At 47.0% G+C, this 26,997-nt stretch overlaps 1 protein-coding gene across 1 annotated transcript; it reads right to left on the reverse strand.

Moving 5' to 3' along the window:
* Nucleotides 1–1,086: 1,086 nt before the first annotated feature.
* POU4F3 (POU class 4 homeobox 3) lies at nucleotides 1,087–2,560 on the reverse strand. Its single transcript, XM_006204490.4, has 2 exons — nucleotides 2,359–2,560; nucleotides 1,087–2,035 (listed from the first exon to the last, which is right to left on the reverse strand). The coding sequence occupies exons 1-2, from the start codon at nucleotides 2,476–2,478 to the stop codon at nucleotides 1,139–1,141; spliced, it is 1,017 nt and encodes a 338-aa protein (XP_006204552.1). The 5' UTR covers nucleotides 2,479–2,560; the 3' UTR covers nucleotides 1,087–1,138.
* Nucleotides 2,561–26,997: the final 24,437 nt, after the last annotated feature.

The following is a 26,997-nucleotide window of genomic DNA, read 5'->3' on the forward strand; positions in this document are numbered from 1 at the left end:
AGCAACGAAAGATAAAATGTGATGTGGCCAGAGGGATTAGGGTAAGAAGGAACAAAGTCGGCGATTTAGCCCCTCTTTCCACCCAAAACTGAGCGAACCTCCACCGAGAGGCACCCAAATAAGTGGGATGGAAAGAAGAGGAGTTAAATAAATAATAGTAAATAACGATGCTAATAACAATAATAATAAGAGCGCTACGAGGTGAGACGTGTTGGAAGGACTTGCATATGATTCGCAGAAGTTACAATTACTTTCGAGCAGCCGCCTCTGCGCTGCTCTGGAAGTCTGGTTGGAAGAGCGAGCTGGGGTGAAAGAGTCCTCAGTCCGGCCGGAACACTACCAGTCCCCCGCTCTCCTGCAGGCGGTCATTACCTCTCAAACGCCAACAGAACGTGGCGGATGGGTCAGAGGAGGGACTGGCTGCTGCTTGCAAACAGCTACGCAATCCCAGCATTTTCAGTCACTGAATTGGGCACATCTTTTCTGGAGCCCAGCTTACGGCGGAGAACAGTTTGGAGCCCGAACCTCCCTGCATATTTTCCCTGAATCTAATCCATGCTACCTTAGAAAACTTACGGAAAACCAAAGGATGAGATGGATAAAATTTAGGCGGGGAAGGGAGAATAAGGCTATCCTTTGGAAACATACACTTTCTATGTATCTTATATACTCTGAATAAATCTCTAGTGCATGTTTGTGCCCCAGTTAGACTTTGTATTACTACTTATCTCTTCCTTCCCATCCTTTCACTGCCTCATCTGATCGTGCTTAGCAAAGTGACGCCTTTACCCCGGAGTCAGGCGGTCGGGTCAGTTGACTATCCCCTGTGTTTGGGCTCCCGCCCTGAGGTCGCGCAGTCCAGCGCGCGAGGGCAATTTTCAGCACCACGGACAGCACGAATCCCTCCAGGCCTGCCCTTTATGAATTTTTTTCTTAGCGCCCAAACTTTTCTGGTGGAAAAAATACAACGGAAAGAAGGGAAAGAGAAGGCCGGGAAGCAACCAGGTGGGATAAAAGGGGAAAGTTTGTGGCTTCAGGGGAGAGAACCTGACCTGCTAGGAGCCCCCAGAACTGTTCCCCCACTCTGGAGGGACGTACACTCAGCTCTCCCGGCCCCGAACACCGTGCCCGGCAGCAGTCAGTGGACAGCCGAATATTTCATTCGTTTCTGTTTCTGTCTCTGGTTGCAGAACCAGACCCTCACCACGTTCTTTTTAAGGTCCAGTTTCTCAGCAATGGCTGCGATCTTCTCAGATGAGGGCCGCGGCTGGATAGCGAAGTAGGCCTCTAGCGAGCGCTTCTCTGGTGCCGCGATGGACGTGCGTTTGCGCTTCCGTTCACTGCCGTTGAAGAGCTCCGGCTTGCTGTTTTTCTCTCGATAGGCGGCCTCGGCTTCTTCCAGCCAAGCTTGGAGCACTGGCTTGAGTGCAATCATGTTGTTGTGAGATAGAGTGAGAGACTCGAACCTGCAGATGGTGCTCTGGCTGAGCGAGCCGACGCCGGGGATCTTGAGGTTGGCTAGAGCCGCGCCCACGTCCGCCTGGGTCACCCCCAACTTGATGCGCCGCTGCTTGAAGCGCTCGGCAAAGGCCTCAAGCTCTCGCGGGTCCGACTCCACGTCGCTGAGGCATGCAGGCATGGCGCTGTGCGGCGCCACGGCATGTGGGTGGCTCATGCCCATGGCCTGGTGCAGATGGCCCATGGCGCCCAGGTGGTGCGGGTGGATTTGCGCTGGCATCACAGAGTGCTCGGGGGCACCCAAGCCGCTTACGCTCAGCGTGGGCGAGATGTGCTCTAGCAGGTCGCCCTCGAGGCCCTGGTGCACGGCGTGGTGCGGGTGCGAGGTGAGCGCGGCCGGGTGGGAGATGGGCACGGTGGACGAAGTGGACGTGCAGGGCACGCTGCTCATGGTATGGTAGGTGGCGTCGGGCTTGAACGGATGGTTCTTGCCGTGGGAGACGATATCCACCGCCGCCAGAGCTTCGGCGCGTGCCAGCAGGCTCTCATCAAAGCTTCCAAATATATTACCCTGCAGCTGCAAGCGAGAAGGCGCACAGCACGGTCAGTGGGGAATACTGTCAACTCAGGATTAAAACACATTTTCAAGCAACCGAGATGCCTCTCCTCAAAGCCCAGGTCATAAAAATTAATACGGAGACAGAGGCTCTGCTGGAACAGACGTGTGGATCAGAGACATGAATGAGAGAGAGAGAGAGAGAGCGCGCCGGGAGAGAGCGCGGGGGAGACAAGGAGAGGGGTTCAGACAGCGGCGATTGTTCTGGGCGACATGAAAAAAACATGAAGCAAGTGCCTGTCAAAAAATGTGCCTTAGAGCGGTAATTATGCTCCACTACGTACCTGCGGGGCTGGGAGACATACTCGGCGCATGGCCTCGGAGCCGGAGTGCAGGCTGGAGAATTTGGGTTCTTGAAGCACCGGGTGCATGCCGAAAGGCTGCTTGGCGTTCATGGCCATCATCTTCGCGCGCCTGGCAGGGAGGCAGCGAGGGACATGGATCAGGCTCGTCTCGCTCGCTCGCCGCTCTCCAAGTGAGCGCCGCTCAGCGCCCGCGCTCCCCTCGCTTTCTCGCTGGCTGCCTCCCCTCTCCCCCACCTGCTTCTTCACTCATCTTACAAGCAGCCTGCCAGGAAGGGCCCGGGCGCGCGCAGGCGTGTTCACGCGCCCAAGACTCGCTGGGGCGGCCCGGGAGGCGAGGCCAGGCAGCAGCTCTCCGCTTGTCTCTCTGCACCGGCCCCTGCCACCCCCGCCGCATCATTTATACCCCGGCCGGGCCTGGCCTCTCCTCGTCCGCCCCGCCCCGCCCGGCTCCAGCCCGCAGACCTTCCGGATTCTTTCTTCTTCGAGGACTTTTTCCCCCCCAAAGTCCCAAACCTCTCCATCCTGTCCCAGCTCGTACTGCCCATATAGAAGGGCAGCTCTGGGCCAGGAAGCTGACCTTACTCCAACCCAACACACACACACACACACACACACACACACACACACTTTGTCGGCCTGGCTGCCGCCAAACTGCCCATTTCCAGGGCGCTCCTGGCCCCACGCCCGAACGGTCCACCAGAGTCCAGCCGCGCGGCGCAGCGAAGAGGCGCCTCCAAGAGCCCAGACGGGCTCCAGGGAGGGTGAGAAAATGCCAGAATGGGCCCCAGGTGACCCCCACCTCCCAACCGGCGGCTGGGGTGGAGATGGGGGAAGTAACTGCCTGCCCAGTCCAGGAGGCCTGGGGTTTCCTCCCCGCGGTGGTCCTTCTTGCCTTCGCTTGAGAAAGACAACTTGCCCCTCCCCCGCCCTCCGCCCTACCCGCCAGTCTAAGGAAGATTCCTGAATGTATTTTAGAATAATAAATGTTCAGGACTGCACACCGGCCTTAGGAGTCAGTTCACTTCTGCTGGGCCGCAGACGCCTACAAGCCCCATTCCCCATAACGATAGCCATCATTTTTGAGCTCCTACTATGTGCTAGGCCAGATAAAAAGTTAGCTCATGGTATCCTCACACCCTACGGAACAGGTACTGTTACGCTGTTTCACCGAAGAAAACGAGGGTCAGGGGTTCAGCTCAAGACAACACAACTAGTTGGGGTCAGAGCCATTCACTCACTCGTTCTATTATCCATCACACAAATATTTACTGCTGTCCTACTGTGTGCCAGGCACCGCGTCTGACTTCCCAGGCTCTTAACCACTTGGCTACTTTGTCTTCCTTCCTAAAGTTTCAGGACCTGCGTGCCCCGGGGTTAGTAGTGCCCCGCCCCCGCGTCCCCTCTGCTCCCCTCTCCTCCCCTCTTCTCTCCTCTCCTTTCCCCGCGCTAGTAAACATCGTGAATAATGCATGGGGAATCCTGGGACCGCGCCGCGCCGCCCTCCGGGTTGGGAGTGAAGCCGCGAGCCCAGCTGAGCCCACCATCCCCGGACGCCGCCACCACTCGCCGAGCTGCCTTCCGGTTTCAGGGATCCGTGTAGTCGGAGAGATCGGCCCCCGAGCCAGGGGGTGTGAGTCAGGATTAATCAGAATGTTAACGGGGTTGGGGAGGGGAGGAAGGGACCCCCCCCCCTACCTCGGCCTAAGAGAAAGCAGTGCCAGGTCCTGCCAGTCCTCCTTGTCCGCTTCAGAGCCAGCCCTCTTGCCCGGGACCTGTCCTCCAACCCGGGGAGAGGATCACCCAGGTGCGGGAAGACAAGGGCGGCCCTTTCACTAACCCTTTCTGGGCCTGTCTCCTGAGCTTGAAAGTGGGAACAGCATTGCTGTTTGCCTTCTCGGGTTCTGGGGAAGATGTTTCCAGCTGGAGTAGAACGGAAAGCACTGAGTCAACCTCCTCACAACCTGATGCTTGGGGGTGCAGGCCCTGCCCTCAGATTCAAAACTCATCTCTGCCTCTTGCTTGTGGAGAGGCCAGCAGCCACCTCAGTGTTTGTCCTGCAGTTTCCTCATCTGTTAAACAGACATCACAGTTTCTCCTCCACTGATTGTTGTGAGGAATGCACTGAGAAGCATTTGGCACAGTGCCTGGCACCTTGAAATCATGGAATAAATGTGTCTTCCTCTCTTCTTCCTCCCTTGACTTAAAGAGAAAGCCTTCGGAAGCAGGAGCCGCCTGGGTCCTCCCCCTGGAGAGCAGTGGTTTGTCCGCAGGTGCAAACTGGTTCTTTGCTCTCCTTCATTCGTGAGCACCTGCTTTGCGCCAGACTCCATGGTGATATGAATCACCATGCAGATGTGAATCAGACTGCATCCCTGCCCTCACAGAATCACCAGTCTAAAATCTACTGCAGGAGATTGGCTGTAAACTTACACTGCAGTGAGGGGAAGCAGATCCATACACAAAGACACAGAGCAAAGCTGGTGTGATTCTTGAAACACGGAGTTCGCATCAGAAGCGTGAGCCTCAGGAGGGCTGGGTTCGGGACAGTATGGAAACACTGGGTCTATGTGACCTTGGCTGGGCCTCAATTTACCCACAAGAGAGTGCTGGACTAGACAATTGCTAAATGCTTCCAGGTCTAGCAAAAGACTAGCATTCTGGTTCATGTAAATGAAGCACATTTTGCGCAAGTCAGGCACTTCTCTCCAGGAGCCCTCAACACCCTAGAAGCTAAACGCAGCATTATTTTATCACTCACCAGTATTTAGGAGCACACATTCTTGTTTCCCGCCCAGTGCTAGAAGCCAAAGGGGAAAGGGTGGGGAAAGCTAGGGAGCCTGGGTCCTCCAAGGAGAAGAATCTGTAACTTTCCTGCCTTCCCGGTGCCCTGAGACTGACACTCACTCCATAACACCCTTGTTGTCTGTGAAGCTGAACCTCCAGAAATGGATGGGAAGATCCACTCACATCCATTCTTCTCTGCTTTGTCCCCTCAAGAGCCTGGGAGATACTAGGCAGGGATGAGGTCAGGCAGGGGTCAGAGACAGAGCCAAACCAAGTAGCCCCTTAGGCCTCTAGTGCGACCTTTAGCTCACCAGCCCCCACTCCAGCATCCTGAGGCATTAGGATCACAAATCAAAAACCATGCTTGCATCGGGCAACCTGTGTTCCCTGGGGTTCTCCCACCCTTTCCTTCAAGAGGATTTATGAGCAGCTCTGGGAATCCAGCAGTAAGATGACACCCATCCTTAGGAACCAGTCTTTCTGAGAAAGCCCTGGAGAGGACAGACTGGAAAAGAACGTAGGCAAAGACCACTCGGAAAGCAAGTGGAAGGGGAGCCCCAGAACACAGTTGACAGCATCCTCTACACTTTCCCAGATTCACAAACTTAAATTCTGTCAGGGGCAAGTCTGGTAAAATTAATGAGCTGGGTGTATAAAAGAGAGTACAGTTGTGACTATTGTAAACTAGAGAGAACATCTCCCCACCCTCATCCCCAAGATATTAAGTTACAGCTAAAATACACACACACACACACACCATGTATGACCCAAACAAAATATGTCTGAGGGTCCAAGGAAGGACACATGGGCATTCATGCCAGTGACACTAAAGAGGTTATTTTCTTCATTGTACATTCATTTCAGGATACCTACTGACAGCTGGGCCTTGTGATGGGTTCTGCAAGGAGAAAGCACATTGCTTCAGGAGCTGAGAGTCTAGTGGGGACATGGAACCACTACATACAACCTTAAGTCAGGACACCAAGCACGATGTTTTCCAGAAGAGCTAGCCCTAAACAAATGCTGGGGTGGGGAGGCAGAGGCCTTTTTGCTGTGGGCCAGCGGTTTCCAGCTTTACTATGAGTAATCATCTGCTACCTCTTAAAATACAGCATCCTAGGACCACATACAGAGATTTGGCCACAAGGATGAAGGTCCTTTTTAATAGACAGCCCTGATTTGCATGCAGGTGATCTGGGACCCTCAAATTGAAAAGCTTGCTCTGAGTACTTGTTGTCTGTGGATGCTGATGGTCGTGGTGGTAGTGATGATTTTAAAATCCTGACCTAATTGTGTAAGTTTCACCAAGACACAAAGAGAGACCTTTCTTTCCTCCTTTGAGTCTTTTCCATCTTTCTCTATCATGTCTTGGTAAGAAAATGATGTTTTATGGTCTCTGATTCTTGAAGGACCCTGGGATTTCTTTGACGGTAAGTCTTACCTGTCCCTGTGTCTCCAGTACCTGTGTCTACAGGTATAGGCAACACGTAGGAGCTTAATATAGTCATTTATGTTGAATGAGTGAGTGCATGAATAATATCCTCCCCAGGACTCTAGCCTGTGATGATGGTGACACCAAGAGGAGCCATTGGTGGGGTGGTTCCTGTGTGCCAGGAAGGAAAACATGGGTATGTGCTTTAGAAGTATTGTACACTGAATCCCCACCTCAAGACTGTGAAGTTGATATTATTAGCTCCATTTGATAGATGAGAAAACTGAGGCACAGACTGAGTTGCCCAAGGCCACACAGTTAAGTGTAGTAGAGTGACAATTGGAACCCAGGTGTCTGACTCGCAAGGCCATGATAAAGTTAACGAACATTCTAGGCTGGCACTGGCTTCCCCATCACCCAGGCCCAGGGGCTGATGGAGTGGGGTGAGCCGGCTTTCACTTCTTTCTCAGAAGGCCTTGCTTCCAGAGGCTCGGAGTCTGGTCCCGCTCCAAGCCTGCTTCCGGCTGAGGCCACAGGGGAAGCCAGCAGCGACCCTCCCACCTCCATCCCTGGCCAAGCTCCACCTCCCAGAGCAGGGGAGAGAGGCGAGGGGTGGAATGGGAGATGGCCCCGATAGACCGCCCGAACTCAAGATGCCATAGCGGGGAGGCAGCTGGCGGGGCTGCGTGGCCAGGTGTTCGAAGCCGCCTGCCTCGCCTTCCTCTCTCTCCCTTTCTCTCGTCTCCTTTCACAAACTTCTCACATGTACCCGCCGCCTGCGCAGCTGCTGCGGACTCGCCTGTCGGCCGCTCGCCTCGCATTGTCTGCACGGGGTCCGACGATCCGAGATGCCCAGAGGGACTCCAGAGCCTAAGGCCGAGCATCCTTGAGGGACCGGCACGCGCCAGGAGCACTCCCCTTTCCCTGGGGTCCCTCGCCCCGCGGACCAAGCGCTGGCCCTCAGGCGTTTGGGCTCCACGCACGTCCCTGCCTCCTCAAGGCCTCAGTTTCCTTGAATGAAAAATGAGAGGGCCAAGCCAAGACATTCCCAAAAGCTCTTCTCCAGCATGCATTCCTTCACTGAACACATTTACTAAGTGCCTACTCTGTGGTAGCCACTACATCAGGAGATAGGAATCCAACTGTAAACACAGACATCAGCCCCTCACTCCCACTTACACCCCTCCCCCTCACCTGATGCTTCAGCAGAAGGGGAGCAATGAAAAGACAGCCTCCAGTAATGATAGCTGCCTCAGAGAAAATAAACCAGAGTGATGGAACCAAGAATGCAGGGACAGAAATGGGAGGAGCGACCTTTGAGCCAAGGCTTGAAGGAGAAAATTGAAGATACAGGGGGATGGCAAGTGCAAAGGTCCTGAGGTGGGAGAAAGATTATGGAGGTCAGGGAAGAGCAGGAAGGCTCGAGTAGGGTGTGTGGTGGGAAAGGTGTGAACATGAAAAATGATGGTCAAAAGGAAGGTGCTGGATTTTGCAGAGGGGTTAAATTTTGCTCCAAGGAGGGCGGGGTGACCACCGGAGCATTTAAGCAGGACCAGTGATAGGATGTGAGGTCTACTTCTGGTGGTTGTGCAGGAATTGTGTTCCATGGTCCAGAGTGAAGAGATAGCCCAAGTTATCTGGATTTAGTCCATGGCTCTGTGGAGAATTTGGATCAATGGTTTGAATTCAAGGTGCCACTGTCCAGAAGACTCTTTCTAATAACTTCCTGCCATCAGTGCTTGGCTTGTTCATACTCCCCTCTCCACGCCCAGTGTAGGTTCTTCACCTCTGAGCTCTGGACATTAGAAGATGTATTGCTGTCAGCAGCATGGCCAGCTTGTCCTCAAGAACCAATAAACACATGGTACTATTCCTGGCACCTGAGGGCTGGTTTTGCCTTCCTCTTCTCCAGTTCAGAGGTGCCTCAGAGTTCAGTCAAAAAGTCAGTCCCTCTGTGGCCTCTTTGGTTGTCATCTCTTCCATGGCCAATGTGAGGAGGCAGCAAGGGGTGGTGGTGGACGGAGCATAGGAAGTGTGGCTTCAAACATGGATATGTAAATAACCTGCTCTGGACGCTGGACAAGTCACTCGTGGGCTCTGGGCCTCAGTTTCCATCACAAGAGGGCTAGGGAGACAGGCTCCACAGGCCCTTTCAGTGTGGATATGTCAAGATCCTAAGTGTAGATCCTGGGAAAAGAGCAGAGACCAAATCCATCGTCATAAATGGAAACCACGTTCTGGTGGTTTTGCCATGTGCTCTGCAAACAAAGCAGGGGCCTCTGTTGCTTCGTGTATCCATCAAATGCTTGTTGAGCACCTCCTTTATGCTGGGCACGTGCTAGGTCTGGAGATCCAGTGATAAGCAAGGGCCACATGTCCCTGCTTCAAGAAGCTTAGAGTCTGCCTCTGTTTAACTCAGTCTTCACCATACTCCCTGGAAGTGAGCGTTATCCCTCCTCCTTTTCTGTATAGCTAAGGAAACAGGTTCAGAGAGGTGAAGTCACTTGCCTCTCAGCACACAGCTCACTGTTTCTTGAGCTCTCCCATCCCCCTGTCTGGCTCTGCGCATTATGTTAATCCTCCCAGCCACCCTGTCTCTGAAGTCAGTACTCTTATCACCTCTATTTCACAGAGGGGAGCCCTGAGGCTCGGTCAGAGAAGCTAAGTGTGTTTCTTGAGGTCACACAGGAATCAGTGGCAAGAATAGGATTTGAATTCAGCTCTGCTGCCCAGAGACCAACTTTCCTGCACACATGAGGCAGCCTCCAGGAAAAGGGGGTGAAACTTCCTGTCGCTTCTTCGCTTCCACTTAAGCCCTGGATGCAGCAAAGAGCAGAACCATTAACCAGCCACTGCAAATTTAAAAAAAGAAGAAGGAGAAAAAGAAAGGAAGAAAAGAAACAGAAAAAAGGAAAGCAAGTGAAGGCTTTGCTCCCGTCAGGGGGGAAATCGGCGTCGTGTCGCCTAGCTCCATGCCCTGATTTATGATAAAAAATTTAGAGGAAATCATTTATATTTTAAAGGTTCTAAATAGCTGCATGAAAGTTTTATCTAAAGTGCCACTGTATTTATAGGCAGCTCTTCCATGCTGGAGGTAATTAATAGATGTACAAATCGCAGGGCTCCCGGCTCTCCTGCCCGCAGGGCTGGATGGCGGCGCGGGCCTTGGCACTTGGGGACAGCGCAGGAAGGGGCAGCAGGGGCAAAGACACCTGCACCAAAGCCACCACCCTCCAACCCTGCATCGCCCTTTGGAGCCTCTGCTGGGACCCCTGGAGCCGATTCACATTGAACTAGTGGATGCAGCCCCAAGTCAGGCTGCAGGTCCCAGCTGTCCAACTTCGGGTCCCTTCAACAGTTGTCCAAAAACAGCTCAAAGGCAGCCCCCTTCCCTCTTTCCTGCCCTGCTTCCAGTGCCAGCTCCACTCTGGCGGGTCTATAACTCTGAGAGGTCCTGGTGAATGAAACCCTAGGCTCCCTCACTCCTCCACTCCAACTTTAGATGGACCCCCATTTCCCTCCATGTGCCCCTCACTCAAGACGCCAGGCACTTGTTTTGGAAAAGGAAGCCAGTTGCGAGAGGCCACCGCTCTCAGTTTACTTTAATTAAGGCTGTGAAATATTGATGGTTTTGGCTCGCTCTGTGGCCGCCACACCTTACCAGCCGGGAGAGAAGCCCAGGGATGAACAAGTTAAGGGAGGCCAGATGGTTTCCCTTCAGAAACGCCATACAAACCTCCAGAGGTGTCACCGCCTGAGATCATCAAGGAGCCCTAAATAATTGATGGGTCTTCTGAATTGGAAAAGGAAGAAACCTACCAAACTGGAAACAACAGTGATGACTCATTCAGGGCTGAATCTTCGGAAGTGGGGAGAGGATGTGCTTACCTGGTGAGCTGAGGGTGGAGAGGCTGGGGGACAAGGAGTAGCCACCTTGGCCCTCTTCTTTCACTTGGGTTCCTTCCAACAGAACCATGATGAGCAGCTTTCTGCCTGGAGGTAGGGCATGTAGACCCTTCCCCATCTATGCACACTCCTTTCTTTTCCTTGGGGGATCAAGGGCAGGCATTCTTTACTGAGGAGGAAGCTGTCCAGCTCACTTTTGAAAGCTCTTTAATTTCCCATGCTCTGATAATGTACCACCCCTACGTGGGTTTAAAACAAACTTATACAGTCACCTATTTACTCCAATATTCAATTTGAGCTGGAGGATAAATGTGTGTCTATGTTTTTTTTTTTCTTTTTCTTCTTCTTCTTTTTTTTTTTTTTTTTTTTTTTGGTTTGTCCTGTGGCCCTAAACACAGCACCACTGAAAGAGTCGCCACCCTGGGGCACTGTGGCATTTTCACCCAGTGAAATTTACATGACTTAGACGGGGAGTGATGTGGTGGTGGTGGCAGTGGCGGAGACCTCATCTTCCAAGACCCTTGTCTTCTGTCTGGTCTAACCCATTTGGGGGCACTGGAGTAAGAGATTATTTCAGCTTTTGACATAGTTTGACCTTGCCGTTGACATATGTTAATACATTAGTCCAGAAGGGTTTTACAGATAGCTGTTTTCTCTTTACTAAAATTTATCACTTTGCAAGTAAAACAAAATACAATAAATAAACACTACACCATTCCATTTCTTCCCATGCATATTTATCCATAAGTTATTCTATTTTTCAAACAATTTTTTTTAGTATAACAAATAGGACAATGAAGGTCTGAAGGTCTCACCTTATCAGTGGGGTCAGCATCTAAGTTCTAGTAGATTAGAAATACACAGTGCCTAGACGCTCTTCCTGACTGCTTTTTCCACACATTTTTTTTTCTGTGAAAATGTCAGTTCATCTATTTCTTCTGCTCTTGAGTCCTACTTCCTGAGCAATGTAGAGACTTCTGCATGCACTCACAACAGAGTCTTTTAAAATTCAAAATCAGGTCTGGTGGTAAATGGAAGGATCTGGAAGTGAACGTCAGATTCTAAAGGGCTGTAAGCCTCGCGAAATGGTAGGTGGGTACCTTGTTACATTTCATCTCACATTTATAACCTACTTACTCTCCAAAGACTGATTACATATAATGGGCCAGACTCAGGGCTATAGGAAATGACTACATCCTTTGTGAATAAGTGGTAAGTCTTCCTGATGGTCAAGCCTCTGATTACTGCTCTGAGTGGGAGGTGGCAATGGGGTAGGGAATGAGCAGAGGACTACGGGAGCCAGGGAAGCCTTTTCTGAGTTGCTAAGACCCTAATGAGAAGAAGAACCAGCCATCAGACAATCTCTGGGGGAGAGTTTCTAGGCAGAGGGAATAGTAAGTAAGCTGGGAATGAATCTGTGTGTTCAAAGACCAAGAAGGCGGCTACTGCGGCTGGAGCCAATGAGATGAGGGAGCGGGAGGGTAGATGAGTTTGGAGAGGTGAGGGGATTATATAGGACCTTATAAGCCATGGTTAGAAACCTATGGTTTATGCCAACTGCAGTGGAAAGTTTGAAGCAGGAGAGTGATAAGTATTTTGATAAAAGTCTCATAAAAGGGGACACACCCTGGCTAGAGGCAGCTGGTAGCAGGGAGGTTTTCCAGAGAAAAGGGAAAACCGCTGCTGCTCCCTCTGCCTGGAACACTCCTCGCTGGACAGTCGCACGGCTCAATTTCACATGTCCTTCATGTGCCAGCTCACCTGTCATCGTCTCAGTGAAGCCTTCCCTGAGCACTCCGCTTAAAATTTCAACCATCTCACCCCTTCCACACTTCCTGTGCCCCTTTGCTTTGTCTACATAGAACTCATTATCTTACATAGTTTATATAAGAGATTTGTATTTTAATTTTTAATTAATTTATTGCCTATTTTCAAAGAGAATATAAATGGTGAAGGCAGGAACGTGGCTTTAGTCACTTCCTTTTTCAAAAACACTTTTATTGTGGTATGATTCCTATACTGTAAACTACACATATTTCAGATGTACAGTGTGATGAATTCTGATAGATGTACACACCCATGAAACCATCACCACAGTCAAGATAGCTTTAGTCACTTGTATATACCAAATGTCACAAACACTGCCTCAAGCTCAGTAAATATGTGTAGAATCAATGAATTAACATGAGCTGAGTTTTGACAGCACCTGATTTTTGTAGATGAAGAATGACACTGCCTGTACCATTGGTGAGGTATGTATTTTGAAAAGGTTAGCTCCATCCGTATCCCTCATTCAGGCCCTCTTGCCTAAGGGGAGGGCACATGGCTTTTTGCGATCTAGAAACATATGAAAGGGGCAGGGCCAGTGTGGGCATCACCCTGACCTCACACTGTGCTCCCCATCATTCTGCTCTAGCCCCATGGCTCTCTTTGTGTCATCATGTGAAACCCATTCCCATCTCTTTAGCTTCATGTTCCTCTCTCTAGAATTCTCTTCCCCCATGTCTTTACTTGACTAGCTCCTCCTTGTCATTCAGTTCTTAGCTCAGATGTCACCTCCTCAGAGAGGACTTCCTTGACCTTCCCTGACCACCAATCAAAATGATTTCCATCCACCCCATCCACCCACTGGTCTCTGTCTATTCCATAACTCCTTTTTTGTTTTTCAGCCTCGCTCTCCCACTATCTGAAAATGAGTTGTTCTTTTATTTGTTTGCTTGTTTACCACTCAAGTGCTTTCCCTAGAATATAAGCTCCATGAAGGCAGACAAGGTCACCCTTGTTTTTCACAGACTCTCAAGCGCCTGGCACACAGGAAATGCTCCAAATGTGCGCTGAATGAACACATACATGAATAAATAAGTCAGACAAGCTAAGCCTGGCCTAGAGATGCAGAGTAAGTGATTGGCATTGCCCGGGAAATCCAATTCCCAGTTCCCTCCTCCCCTTTAGACCACGTCGCCTTCCCGATGTATGTGGGAAAAGATACCCGAAAAGATAAACAAGAGGAGCTGAAACTTTTCTAAGCGCAAACTCGAGAGGAAATGCTGAGCTCTAGCACAGGGAAGAGGAAGCCTGTCCCAGCCTTGGGAGGGCCACTGCTTCCTTTGTTCACCGGAGCCTTTGGGTCAAGAAAGCAGATTTCTGACATCATAAAACCGATTAGGACAAAAAAAAAACAAAAAAATTCAACACTGGCTATGACATGACTGTTCCATTGTACAATCTGATCGAGGAAATGTATCTAGGATTACCCAGACAGTCAATTATTCATGAGCTAAACGTCCAGGCATCAATTACCTGGCTTGATGCTCTTATTCATTAAGGAGATTGAACCGCCCAACTTAACAAAGCAGGAGAAAGTTGCTAAGTAACAGAGGTTACCTGACGAGCCCACAACACTGCAACCTCCGACAATATGAGTCTTTTCATGGCGAGAGAGGGCCCAGGGATCACCAGCACGAGAGATTGAGTGGTAGAGCCCACGGGGGCCAGTTTCCGCTTCGGCAAAGGGAAGGGGGTTGAGGGCAGATAGGTTGGATTTAGAGACGTCAGAAGGAATGTTTGAGATCTTAGTGAAATCACCTTTTCCAAATGAGAGCCTTATTTCCTGGGAGGAATAAGAATATTGCACAACACATATTAGTTCATATTTTGTGAAAAGTCAAAGATGCTTACCAAGTATCTAATTTAGCAAAAGTAGACTACAAGTATAACAAAAGAAGTCCCCTGGGTGCTACAAATTCTTGGATTTTCTCTTCAGGAATCCATCTGAGACTGAGTCTAAAAATCCTTGTATGAAGACAGAAATTTATAAACAGGATACATAACTTTATAGAGAGGACACAGAGCTTTATATACCCAACATAACTTTCTCCTTATAAGAACATGTTTCACCATAGATAACAATATGGTCCCCTAGACTCCTACTTTCAGTGCTTGTCTGTATTACTTTTAAAATCAGAAAAAAAAAGATCTACATATTTCCGGATTTGAACATACAGATCATGAGGAAAGGAGTTTGTGATTTGGGCTTCTGCTCACACAGGGGTTGATGCAGTATTATCAAAGGGTTATTTTACTTCCAAACTCATCAGATTGTAGACATTAAATTGTATGTAATTTATGGTCTATCAATCATACTTCAGTAAAGCTCCTTAAAATGAAAAGAAAAGATTTCATACTAAATGAAGTAAGTCAGACAGAGAAAGGCAAATATCATATGATACCACTTACATGTGGAATCTAAAAAAGATGACAAAAATAAACTTGTTTACAAAACAGAAGCAGACTCACAGACATAGAAAACAAACTTATGGTTACCAAAGGGGAGGGGGGGAGTGGGATAAATTAGGAGTTTGGGATTAGCAGATATAAACTACTTATATACAACAAGGTCCTACTGTACAGCACAGGGAACTACATTCATTAGCTTGCAATAACTTATAATGGAAAAGAATAAATATATGTATGACTGAATCACTATGTTGTACACCAGAGACCAACACAATATTATAAATCAATACAGTTCAATTAAAAACAAGAGTTAGGATGCTCCCCACCCGAAACGTACTGTTAGGGGACCCCCTGTGGTAGAAGCAGGACCAGTTCCATAATTCGCAGGGCCCAGTGCAAAATAAAAGTATGCATTGCCTTGCTCCAAAATTATTAAGAATTTCAACATGGCTATAGCAGAGCATTAATCCAAGCCTGGGCGGGGCCCTCCCAGCACGGGGCCTTGTACACCTGTGCAGGTTACATGCCCTTGAAGTGGACCCCGGGCTGCAGGCTTCCCAGTGAGACAGTCTGTGATGGGATCCCAGGCTTCACCTTTACGAGCTGTGAGGCCTCGATGAGTCTCCATTTTCTCAGAGACGGTAATGGAAGCAAAACGAGGCTTAAGTGAGACTAGGCCTGGCACGTGCCAGCCACTCCGTCGGGGTAATTGTCTTTAGTGCTGTGGAAGTGTTAATGACAAGCTAGTGACAGTGAAGCAGGCTCCCCCAGGCCTGGTGCAAAGTGTCTGGGGTAGCTCTACTCAAGCATCCAAACTCCACATTCTCTCTGCACTTGGGCACCACCTGATCGCAGGCTTCAGTGGAATTTACGTCTTACCACAGCTATCAGCACCTGCCAAGAGCTGTATTTTGGCTTGATGTGAACACCTCATGTGAGGTGAAGCTTTTGCAATTTTGATAACTGAGGTTCATTCCGAGCCAACCTAATTTGGCCCTTTCATTCATTCATTCATTCATTCATGCATGATACTTTGATGGTCATTTGTTGGCACTGGGGCAGCAGATAAATTATAAGCAGTTCCTGTCCTCAGAGTAGGGGAATAGGCATGAGGACGTGTGTTCTAGAAAACACAGCCCCAGCCTTTCACAGGGCTGACTTGTGGGCATCAGTTTAGGTCTCAGCCCAAATGCCAGGTCCTCAGACAGGCCTTCCTCCATTCCCCTCCCTAAACAAGGCTGCCAAGGACTCTGTCCCATCAGCCCATTGAAGGCCTTCATAGAGCTTGCTGACTTCCTTACAAACAGCAGGGGCCCTACCTTCTTCATCTCCGTATCTCTCGAACACAGAGAGAGGGCTGGCTCACAGTGGGAGCGCAGTCAGTATCTTTGCATAAGTGAATGAATAAAGTACTGGAGGAACTTGATGGTGCTGGGGGAGCACAGAGGAGGAGCACTGCCTTCTGCCTGAAATTGTCGCTGAGGGCTTCCCAGAGGAGGTGCCATTTCAGATGAGCCTTGAAGGATGAGAGGGAGTTTGACAGGCAGACAAAGGTGGGTAGCTGTTCCAGTCTGAGGGGAAAGCGTCTGCAAAAGCAAGAGGTCCCAGAGAGTTCAGGAACTCGAAACGTTTTAGCCGGACAAGTGGGGGCCAGGTCACAGGAGGGCAGGAATCAGGCCCAGAAACTGAAGTGGGAACCAGATCACTAAAGATGCCAGCACTCAGCTGCCTGCTCTGTGCCAGGCACTGAACTAAGTGTGACGGACAGGACAGTGAGCGAGAGGTATGCAGTCCCTGACTTCAGGGGACTTACCTTCTGGCAGCACTGCACTCAGCTGCCTGCTCTGTGCCAGGCACTGAACTAAGTAAGTGTGACGGCAGGACAGTGAGCGAGAGGTATGCAGTCCCTGACCTCAGGGAATTTACCTTCTGGCAGCAGAGACAGATGTGACATCAATCCATAATGATTTATATTTAATCATTAAACAAAAATAATTTAAAACATTGTAATTAAGCATCATGGAGAAGAGCAGGGTGTGATGCGAGCCCATAACAGGGAGAGCTAACCTGGTCTAGGGATTAAAGAATCTTCCCCACTTTGACTCTTAAATCAGTCCTGGAAAAATCCATTGCCTGATGTCTAAAATTACCTTTAACTGTATGTACCACTGGGGGTACATATATGCTAATGAGTTCAATAAATTCATCCCTAGAAAGAAACACTTGGCTTGATGCCATTTATATAATATTTTAAAGCATGAAAAATATTCTTAGTGTCTATTTGTATCAACATATAGTGTAAAGGCATGTATGGGAATGAAAGACACCAGCATCCATATGGCGGCTCCCTTGGAGGTAGGGGTGAAGTTGAAGTAGGACTCTCACTGGGGAGGCTGCGTTGAATTGTATTTGTAATGTTTTATTTCTAGGCTGGGGATAGATACACAGGTCAATTTTATTCTATATACCTTTTCATATTTTTGAACTATTTCATTAAAAAAAATAAAGATAACTGAATTCTATACTACGTATTTTTTGTTAGTCATCATTACCGCAAAAGAAATTGTAACATCTGTTCTCCAAGAGAGTACAAGGAACGGAAATACGAGAAGAGAGCCAAGATGGCAGAGTAGAGTGACCCCCAGCTCGCCCTCTCCCACAAATACACCAAGAATTACATCTACGAGCCCACTGAATCGCACAGAACACCTACTGAACTCTGGCAGTGTCTCTCACTTCGAAATATAGGAGGATTCTCACAAAATCCAATAAGCAATAAGTTCATACTGTATAGCACGGGGAACTATATTCAATATCTTGTAGTAACTTACGGTGAAAAAGAATATGAAAATGAATATATGTATGTTCATGTATGACTGAAGCATTGTGCTGTACACCAGAAATTGACACAACATTGTAAACTGACTGTACTTCAATGAAAATATATATATATTTTCAAAAAGGAAATGGAAATATGTAGGTGGTACCAATTCTATCACATATTGTGGGCTAAGTAAAGTCCAAGCCCATAAAAATATTTATTAGGTCAAAAACGTTCCCCAGTCCTGCAAGTTCTTCTCAGAGATTCTGTATACAAAACACGAAGTAAGTAATAGAAAGAAATGCTCTTTTCTAAAAATCTGCCCCTGTAAAAGCAACTCTTCTTGTAAATGAGGACTCTTTGGTGACTGGCTGGACTGTTTGTAAATTCTCTTTATTTGGGAAAGAAGCAACTAAAATGGAAAGCAATCCAGGGAAGGCAGAAATAACTAGAAACTCAAATTTTCACCAACAATTCGAAGTCTAGGCACCAGGGAGACAGTGCCCTGATGGATGGCTAAGTGCATTGGAATTGCTGATCCTCTGCCCCAGCATAAATGGCTTTCAGTGGTACCCCTCGGAAGGGACTCCTGGACTTGCATGCATCCCTGGGCTCTGTGACTGAGGTCAAAACTGGTCCAGAGGAGCAACAGTGAGTGGGCTTCCTTGCTGCAGAATATTTTCTCATGCGGCCATGGCGGGTCTCTGGGGGGCAGTCCTTAAAATAGCCAGTGAGGAGTAACTGGACTGGCGGCCAGTTATTGATCCTTCAGCAGAGTGCTAGCAGCTGTCGTCAGCCCAGGGTAATAGAGAGACCATGGACCTGCCCGCCCCCGGCAGAACACATTTCCCCAAATCCTTATCACAGACCCAGAACTAAAAGCCCTAGCTAATTTGCTACCTCAGCAGTACAAGGTCTAATAATATCCTCTGATAAATGGAGATAAATACCGTTTGGAAGATGGACAATGCTTTCTAGATTGACAGTCCAATCCTAGGAGACCTAGAGGCGTCAAGCCATCATCTGAAGTGAAAGTCTATAAAACTCTTTCCCACCCCAGACCAGTGTCCATGGGCCTAGTCAATTGCTAAATCCATTATCCATCCATCCATCCATCAAAACATGTTCCAGTGTCTATCTGTGTCAGGTTCCACTCCAGGTTATGGGATAGGAAAATGCCCAGGATTCTGGCCTGAGGAGCACACAATCAATGTTGACCACATACCCACTGGAAACAGGACTTGGCACAAGATTTCTAAGGAAAGATCGTCCCTTCAGCTTTGATATGCCAAGTAAATGAGCTGATGAGATCAGTGATAAAGGCTAGAGAGTCTTGCCCAGGAACAGCCAATCGATTTATTGTATTCCTGTGTCACTTATACTCAACTGGTGACGGCTGTCTGGAGCATTGTGATAAGAATGAGTTTGAGTGACAGTTCAGGTGGTGGGAGAGAATCTGTTGGTTGATTAGTGATGTCTGGTACAAGTGAAGAGTGAGAGAGAGGTGGAACATATTCATGTTCTCCGGTGCAGTGAAAAGACACTGGGCTAGAAGCCTAGACGCAGACTCTGCTTTTACTTCTATCAGGAACTGTGTATCCTAGGCAAGTTAGTTGCTTTCTCTTTCTCGGTTTCCTGAATCTATAGGACAAGAATGATAATGTACTCTCTGCTCTGTCTTCCTCCCAAGTTTGCTAGTGAGAATCAAATGAAATATGAGAAAGTATTTAATCACCCAATACTTATGCTTATATTGTGGGTTAATATTATTCTGAAAGAATTAGGCTTTAATGGGGAGGAGAGGGCCGTGGGGAGGACAGATCAGCTTGTTTCCCTTTTTTATAGATTTAATTTTGGTTTTCTGTTCTTCACACTACAGAAGGCACTTGCATGAGGTAGGGTCCTTTTGATGTCAAGTAACATTCATAGCACGGGAAGAGTATCATTAAGAATTCCCCTAAAATGAGGGGACAGAGCTCTCACAAGGACCAGGCTCGTGGAGACTGGTCGCCAGTTCAAGTTAAGGGGGTGGTTTATCATCAAATGTCACCCGAGGGCCTTATCCCTCTCTCAGCTGTGGGACTTGGAGTCCCCACAGCATGACACCTCTCACGGTTACTCCCCCACGTGGTGCTGGTGACGACAGCGGCGATGCGGATAAAGAGCTATTGATGCCCTGTCAGGTGCTTGACCACAGATTTACTGAGACGACTTCATTTAATCCTTCCAGCCATCCCATGAGGTATTCGCATTTTAGAGATGAGTTGAACAAAGTCTTCAGAGGTCTTCCAACTTCACAGAGCTAGGGAGGACCATCTGAAAGCAAAATCTGTTGAGGTCTTGCTCACTGCACTCTACTGGGAGTCTCCACGCCAGATGATATAACCACCCAACAAAGAGTAATTCAAGCCCCAGGCCAGGAGTTGGTTGACAGCCCCGACTGCCCCAGTAGCTAGAAGTTCTGTGATTCTAACCCCATGAACACCAGTGGAAAGGACCATTGTCTTAAGGGTTATTTTTATTATCTTTCTGGAACAGGCAACTTGAGGGAGCCGAAGCAAGCACGATTAACCCAGGAATCTTGCACTTCTATTATTCATGATTTTTTAAAAAAATAAAGTGCTTTGGGTTCAGTTCTAGCATTGCAGCAAAAAATGAGAATTTTCCCCTATTTCACTCACATCACCTGTTTCTGTTCCCAGAACTCGTAAAATTTCCATTTTCTAATATCACGTTTTACAGAGGCCTTGTCCATAATGTAGACCACATCCTTTTAGCATTTACATCCTAGCAGGTAAATAACATTAATTTTAAGAAGTTCCCATCATATGCTTCTTACGAACTAGCTAAAATCTATATATAGTGCAAATGCCTGGGCCTGTCTAGACCACCAAAAGGAACTACTCTGCCATAGAACATTGGGTAAAAGTTTGTTGAATCGACAGCCCCCTTATATTCATTGAGTTCAAAATATCTTGTTGAAATGTCACACCTTAAATTGTGTCTAGTTTGCCCACAAAGTGATTACAGGGACTTACAGGTGGACAGTGTGGCCAGATGGAGCTCAGCTGTTCAGCCCCAAATTCAGCTCAAGCTTAGGGGCCAGAATGCCCAGGAAGCTGGTATTTGCCTCCCCATTTATCAGTGTGAAAACAGAGGCACGGACTGTCAAATAATCATGGTAAGAGAGACAAATGTCAGAACTTGGATTTGAACCCAGGGCTGAGTAACTTCAGGGGCTGCTCTCCTGAAGATGCTGCCTCCAGCAGTGCAGAAACCACTAGACTAGGTGGAAATAACTTTGTACCTAACTGATGGGCTCAAGCATGTGCTATGCTTATGCAGTTCTGTAATTAAAAATTCATTTTCACCCTGAAAAAATATTATTTCTCTAAATAATACTTTCTCCCTTCAATTCCTCCCTTTCAGGCCATACTGATCACTCACCTGGGGGTATTTCAGAGAGAGTGGGGACTGTTGAAGGAGAAAGAAAAGTACAAATTTTAAAAGGTTATAGGATTCGGGAGGGCTCTGAGAGAACTTTGCTGGACTCCCACAATGCCCAAGTTATAACTGGAAAAACACAGCTTATCTAAAAAATACTTTTTCTTACGGCATGCTCATTATAGAAACATTAGCCGTAGAGAAAAGCGCAAAGGCAATAAAGGCAATTCACAATCCACAAATACTCTCAACATTTTAGTATGTATCACCTTACTCTTTTCTATCTTCTGGACACCCATATTCATTCATGCAATCATTGATTTCTACCACCTTTCCCCTAAGCTCTCTCCTCCCTCCATGATGCCTTTCCCCAAAAATAATACTACCATTTGCCTAGTTGCTCAGGACAATACCTAGCAATGATGTTTGATTCCTCTTTTGAACATCCCACATCCAGTTCATTGACCAATCTCATCTCTCTCTCTCCCACCTGCCAAATAAATCTAATTCCAAGGTCATCACCCACATCTAGACCACCACCTGCTCTTGCTTTCAAACTGACCTCCTTGCTTCTGTCCTTAGCTCTCTGTCTCTCTAGAGGGTTCTCAAAACAACAACTAGACTGATCCTTTTTGAAAGAGTTTCGTCATATCTCACCCCTGCTGAGAACCTTCCAATAGCTTCCCGTCACACTCAGAATAAGATCCCAGGGCTAACCCAGGGACTAGAAAATCCCCTGTGATCTACTGCTCACCCCCACCACCCCTACGACCTTTTCCGTCATTGTTTCCCACTCCCCACCCTGCTTTCTACACCCCAGCCACAGGAATAGCGGGACCCCACCCCCACCCCGGCTGGAACTCTGCTCGCAAACTGTGCACATGATGACTTGTTTTCATGCAGATCTCTGCTTTCTCATGGTCTCTCTCCCATCAGAATGAAACTCCAGCAGAGCAGGGAACTTTGTTTACCTCGTTCACTGCTGAGGCTCCATGTTCTAGTACAGTGTCCGTTGCAGAAGAGATATGCACGTTGGCCGAGACTGAAAATCACACTAGCAAACGTAAGGCTGCACCTGTGATAAGTGCATGTACTAGTCAGGATAAGCCAGGTTACACTGCAATAACGAAGAACCCCCATATCTCAGTTTACCTCAAATAACAAAGAATTGTTTGTTTCTCTCTCACAATATATGACCATCATACTCCAGTGGGGATGGAAGATGGTCTCTGCCCAGGTCACACTCACACAGCAATAAAGGTTGACTGAGTCCCGATCACTGGACAGTTCCAAGTCCATGGCAGGGAAGAGAGATAAGAGCAAATTGGACTGTTTCTTTAAGTCTTTTACGGGGAATTGATACACGTTTCTGTTCTCACTTCATGGGCCAAAGCAAGTCATGTGGCCACAGTTAACTCCATGGAGGCAAGGGGTGCACGATTTAATCTTGTCCCTAGACCAAGGGGAATCGGAAGAACAGGGTGTCGGCAAAGTCTCAAAACATAGAAGAATCATAATGGACAGTTTGTTGATACTATACTAGTTTGTGATAGAATTATATTTTCTGGTTTCCAGACACATGGATACCCTGCATTTTGTCAGTAGCACTAATGACCCTCACTATGCTATGCAGAAAATGTCCTTTTCATCTATGGTGACTCTAAGGACACAGAATAGGGATCTGACTCCTATTTGTGGGCAATGATACTTGAGCCGAGATCTGAAGGGTGTGTAGCTAAAAGGAGAAGAAAGAGTTCTTGGGCTTTGGGTCTGGGGTACCAGGAGAATGGTAGGAGATGCAGCAAGAGAGGCAGACAGGACCAGGGCTCTGTGCCATGTGTATTTGTGTGTGTGTGTGTGTGTGTGTGTGTGTGTGTGTGTGTGTGTGTGTATTGGGGGGTGCAGTATGCATGTATTTTTTTACAGTGAGTTATCAAACTCAAATTGTTTCACAGACTGTTTTTTTAAACTTACCATTATATCATAAACAACTTTCCTGGTCATTACCAACACTGACACAACTTATTTTTAATGACAGCAAAGAATACCATTCTATAATCAAATCATAATTCATTTAACCCATCTCCTACTGTTCAGCTTCAGAACTTCAATTTTTTCATGACTATAAATGACACTACAGAAAAGACCCTTGTAATTTGGTCTTTGGACTCTTCCACCATTACTCACTTTGGATAAATCACTCACAGTACAATCGCTAGCTAAATGCACGTACACATCTTTTAATTTTTTTTTCTTTAAGTGAATTGACAATTCATCTTCTGAAAAGCTTCTGTCACTCTGAACTCACACAACGAATATGGTGTTACTTTAAACGTTAAGAGCCTTTTATTTTTTATTTTATTTATTTATTTATTTATAAATTGTTTTTGCTTTTTGTGCATTATTTTATTTAAATATTAGTAAATGCCGTGGTTCTTCTTCCATTTGCTCAGGTCAAATACTTGATTGAGACATTTTTTAAAAATTGAGATATAATTGACATATAACATTCTATAAGTTTAAGGTGTACCATGTATTGATTTGATACGTTTATATATTGTAATATGATTACCACTGTAGGGTTAGATAACATTTTGTTTTTGATGGAGGTACTGGGGATTGAACCCAGGACCTCATATATGCTAAGCTTGCACTCTACCACTGAGCTATACTGACCCCCCTAAACGTTAAGACTTTTGGATGTTACTGTATTTCACTATTTTGTAGCACAACACGTTATGCTAGAGTCGAGGCAAAGAGTTTGGAGGAGAGAGACCTCCAAGTGCACAGGGATACTTCATTGAGACAAAGCAGCAAAACTCATCCATCAGACAACAGTTTCCAGTAAGTACCCATCACCGCATCCACAGTATAGATCTCTCTGGCAGCAAACATTCAGGGGCCATATAATTCAGGAGTCATTGTCGAAACAGATCAATGGGTCCAGCATATGATAACAAGCTTCCACCCGCAATTGAGAGCTGGGGAGTCTGTGCTTCTCTTGACAGAGCGACCTGGATGGTGAATGGTAAATCACCATTCAGCCCCAGGCAGGAGGCGGCGCTTACTTTTCCCTCCCAGCCCTGAAGCGGCGGAAGGGGAAGCAGTGTGGCTTTGTGGTTTGATTAGAGGCCTGGGCCATTAGGACTTCAGGTCCTCTTTTGGGCTCTGCCAGTGGCTTCTCCCATGGCCTCGATACTGTCTGTCTCCCTTTTCTTAGTGGTGAAAGAGAGGCAGCAATGCTAGCCGCTTCCACAGAAAGAATACATCCAAATGCTTACAGACTTTTAACACATCTGGGCATCCAGAAGGGACACCTGTTGCCCAGGGCAATTCATTATTTTTAAAGACCACCATTGCATCAGAGATTTTGTTGTGTCATTTTATAAACATCTGGGTTTCATGGTCACTTAAAGAGGGCAAATCAAAATGAAGGCACCGATGAGAAATAAGATAGCTGGAAAACTGTCTTTTCTTTGTTTCACAATAAACCAGTAAGCAAAGTGCTATTAAAATATGAAGCTTGTTAGGTGTATGAAAACAATGTAGAAGAAATACTTCTTATAGTTAGGGAAAGATAGCAACTTACTGTTGAATGAAAAAGATCATGAAAGCAACATGATCAGCATGATTACATTTTTTTAAATTTTGAGCACATACATATGTAAATACATTAAACACAGAGCAAAAACTCTAGAGGCACACACACACACACACACAGACACACACACACAATTATCAAGTGGTTGTCTGTGGATTTTCATTTTCCTCCTCTTGACCAATCTCTACTTTCTGATTTTTCTACAATGAACATGAATTACTTGAGTGCTAAAATTACTTTAAAGTAAGTGATGAATATTTTAGAGGACAATGATCTTTGTGAACCTAAATAGAGAATAAACCGGGAAGCCTTCATATTATGTAGATGGATACAATCCAAAACTGAGTAATATGAAATATTTGTTTTCATTGGAAAGAAGTAAGTAAATCAAGGGGAGAAGGCATTTCCTGACTTGAAGGAGAGATATTCAAGAACCTGATTAGGAGTAGTTATAGAGTTTTGTATCACCACTCAGAAAACTCTGTCTCTAGTTTTATGGATCAGATTCTCTTCCTCTGCAGAGGAAGTAGAATTTAGTTTCAGTCACAGAGCCGATCGCCTCTTCATATTATACCAGCAGTTGTCAACCCAACACCTAGCACCACTCAGTCTCATGTAAGTCTGAGGCCTCTCATGGCCCATCACACACATTCATGTACACCAAGTACAAGCCTGTGGCACCAAGTAACAGAGCTAAGGGGGGCTGATCCATGGCTATGATGAAAACAAGCCTATATATGGCAGCTCTTCTTGTAGACTGTGAAGGGACCCAATGAAATGTTGAAAGAATAGGATGGACAAATATTCGTAACCTGACCACCATCTATTCCCCCTTTTGCTGTTACACACTTGAACTTTGCTTTGGGGAACTAGCCCTTCCTGAGTGGATACAATCTTGGTGGAACTTTCAGTCAAGAGTCCTGCCCTCTTCTGGCTGATGGTTTGGTACAGGTCTCAAGGTAGACCAGGCATGTGTTCTGTCCACGGACACTGTCCTGAGGGGACTGATAAGGGATCTCGCTCGTGACCATTGCAACACCCAAAAGTAGGGTCCCTTCATTCCTATTGCCTCAGAACTGCCTGGTTTCTGCCATTCCTCGAGATTCCCAGTCTTTTCTTCACCTCTGTATGCTACCCTATATTTCTAGAAGATTCCTTTCTTGTTTCACTTAGCCAGATTTAGTTTCTGCTGCTCAAGACCAAGGAACTCAAAGAGACACAAAGTTCCCTTTTCATGGACCACTTTCACACCCAGTCCTCTGAGTCTTCTCCAAGTCACAAGATGATACTGGATAATTAATATATATTATCTATTAATATAACATATATTATTCTATTATAGTGCCCCCCAAATTGCACCCTTTTGAGACTGAATCCACCACCACCATCTGCTATAAGAAGGAAAACATTCTGATACACAACTAACTAATGCAGAATAAACTGAGATCCTGGGAAACAGAACCCAAAGCAATGATGATGGAACAGCAAAAGTTTTGTGACCTCCCACCAAGTAAAGAGCTCTAAAAAGAGAAAGGGGGGTAAAAAAAGCAAAGATGGGATGACATAACATACAAACCACTCTAGGCTGAGACTCCAAGGAGCTGGTACCTAGGATGGAATTATGAAGCTGATGACCCCAGGCACTTCTACGTGACATCCCTAAGGTCTAGAAAGGAGACAGCATAATTCCTCAGCCATCTCTGTCTTTGTCCAAATTCCCAGAAGACAGATTCTGCCCACCAATGACTGCTTTCCCCCAGGCCAGGTGTCCACCAATGGTTCAATCACCTGTGGTCACATAAGGACAAGTTCAAGTCGCATGAAAAAGGACGAAGAAGCCCAGGCCTGGGGGAGGAGAGAACAGTTACAAAAGGCAGGGACGAGAGCTGGGAAAGGGGTGTCCGGTGCAGCAGGGCAATTTTAGAACAAGAAGGGGTGAGAACCAGGTCCCCAGTTCCCACACTAAGGTTTCAACTACCAGACTGTATTATCACTTAGGATACGAGCTTTCTGACAGAGAGGGTCACGTTAGATACTTTCCAAAGCCGGGTCACATTAGATACTTTCCAAAGCCCTGCCAGCTACAGAGCACTGTGGCAAAGTTTAAGTACAGTTTGAGGATTACTTCATTAGTGAACGTCGAATGTTTATCCGCAGCCTGTGTTTCCATGGGGGTAGGCGTGTATCGTGTGGTGATACAGCGTAGATTTTAGAGTCGGATGCCCTGTTTCAATCCTGGCTCTCCAGTGTACCTCCAGTTTCACAGAAGCTCTCCGATGCTGCCTTGTATACTTATTATGAGGGGCACATGAAGTAACCAATGCAAAGCCTGGCAATTTATTTTTACGATATATAAAAATTCTACTGTTATTATAGAAGAAAAAAAGTATGAAT

The sequence above is a fragment of the Vicugna pacos genome, chromosome 3, assembly GCF_048564905.1.
Source record: "Vicugna pacos chromosome 3, VicPac4, whole genome shotgun sequence".
Taxonomy (NCBI): domain Eukaryota; kingdom Metazoa; phylum Chordata; class Mammalia; order Artiodactyla; family Camelidae; genus Vicugna; species Vicugna pacos.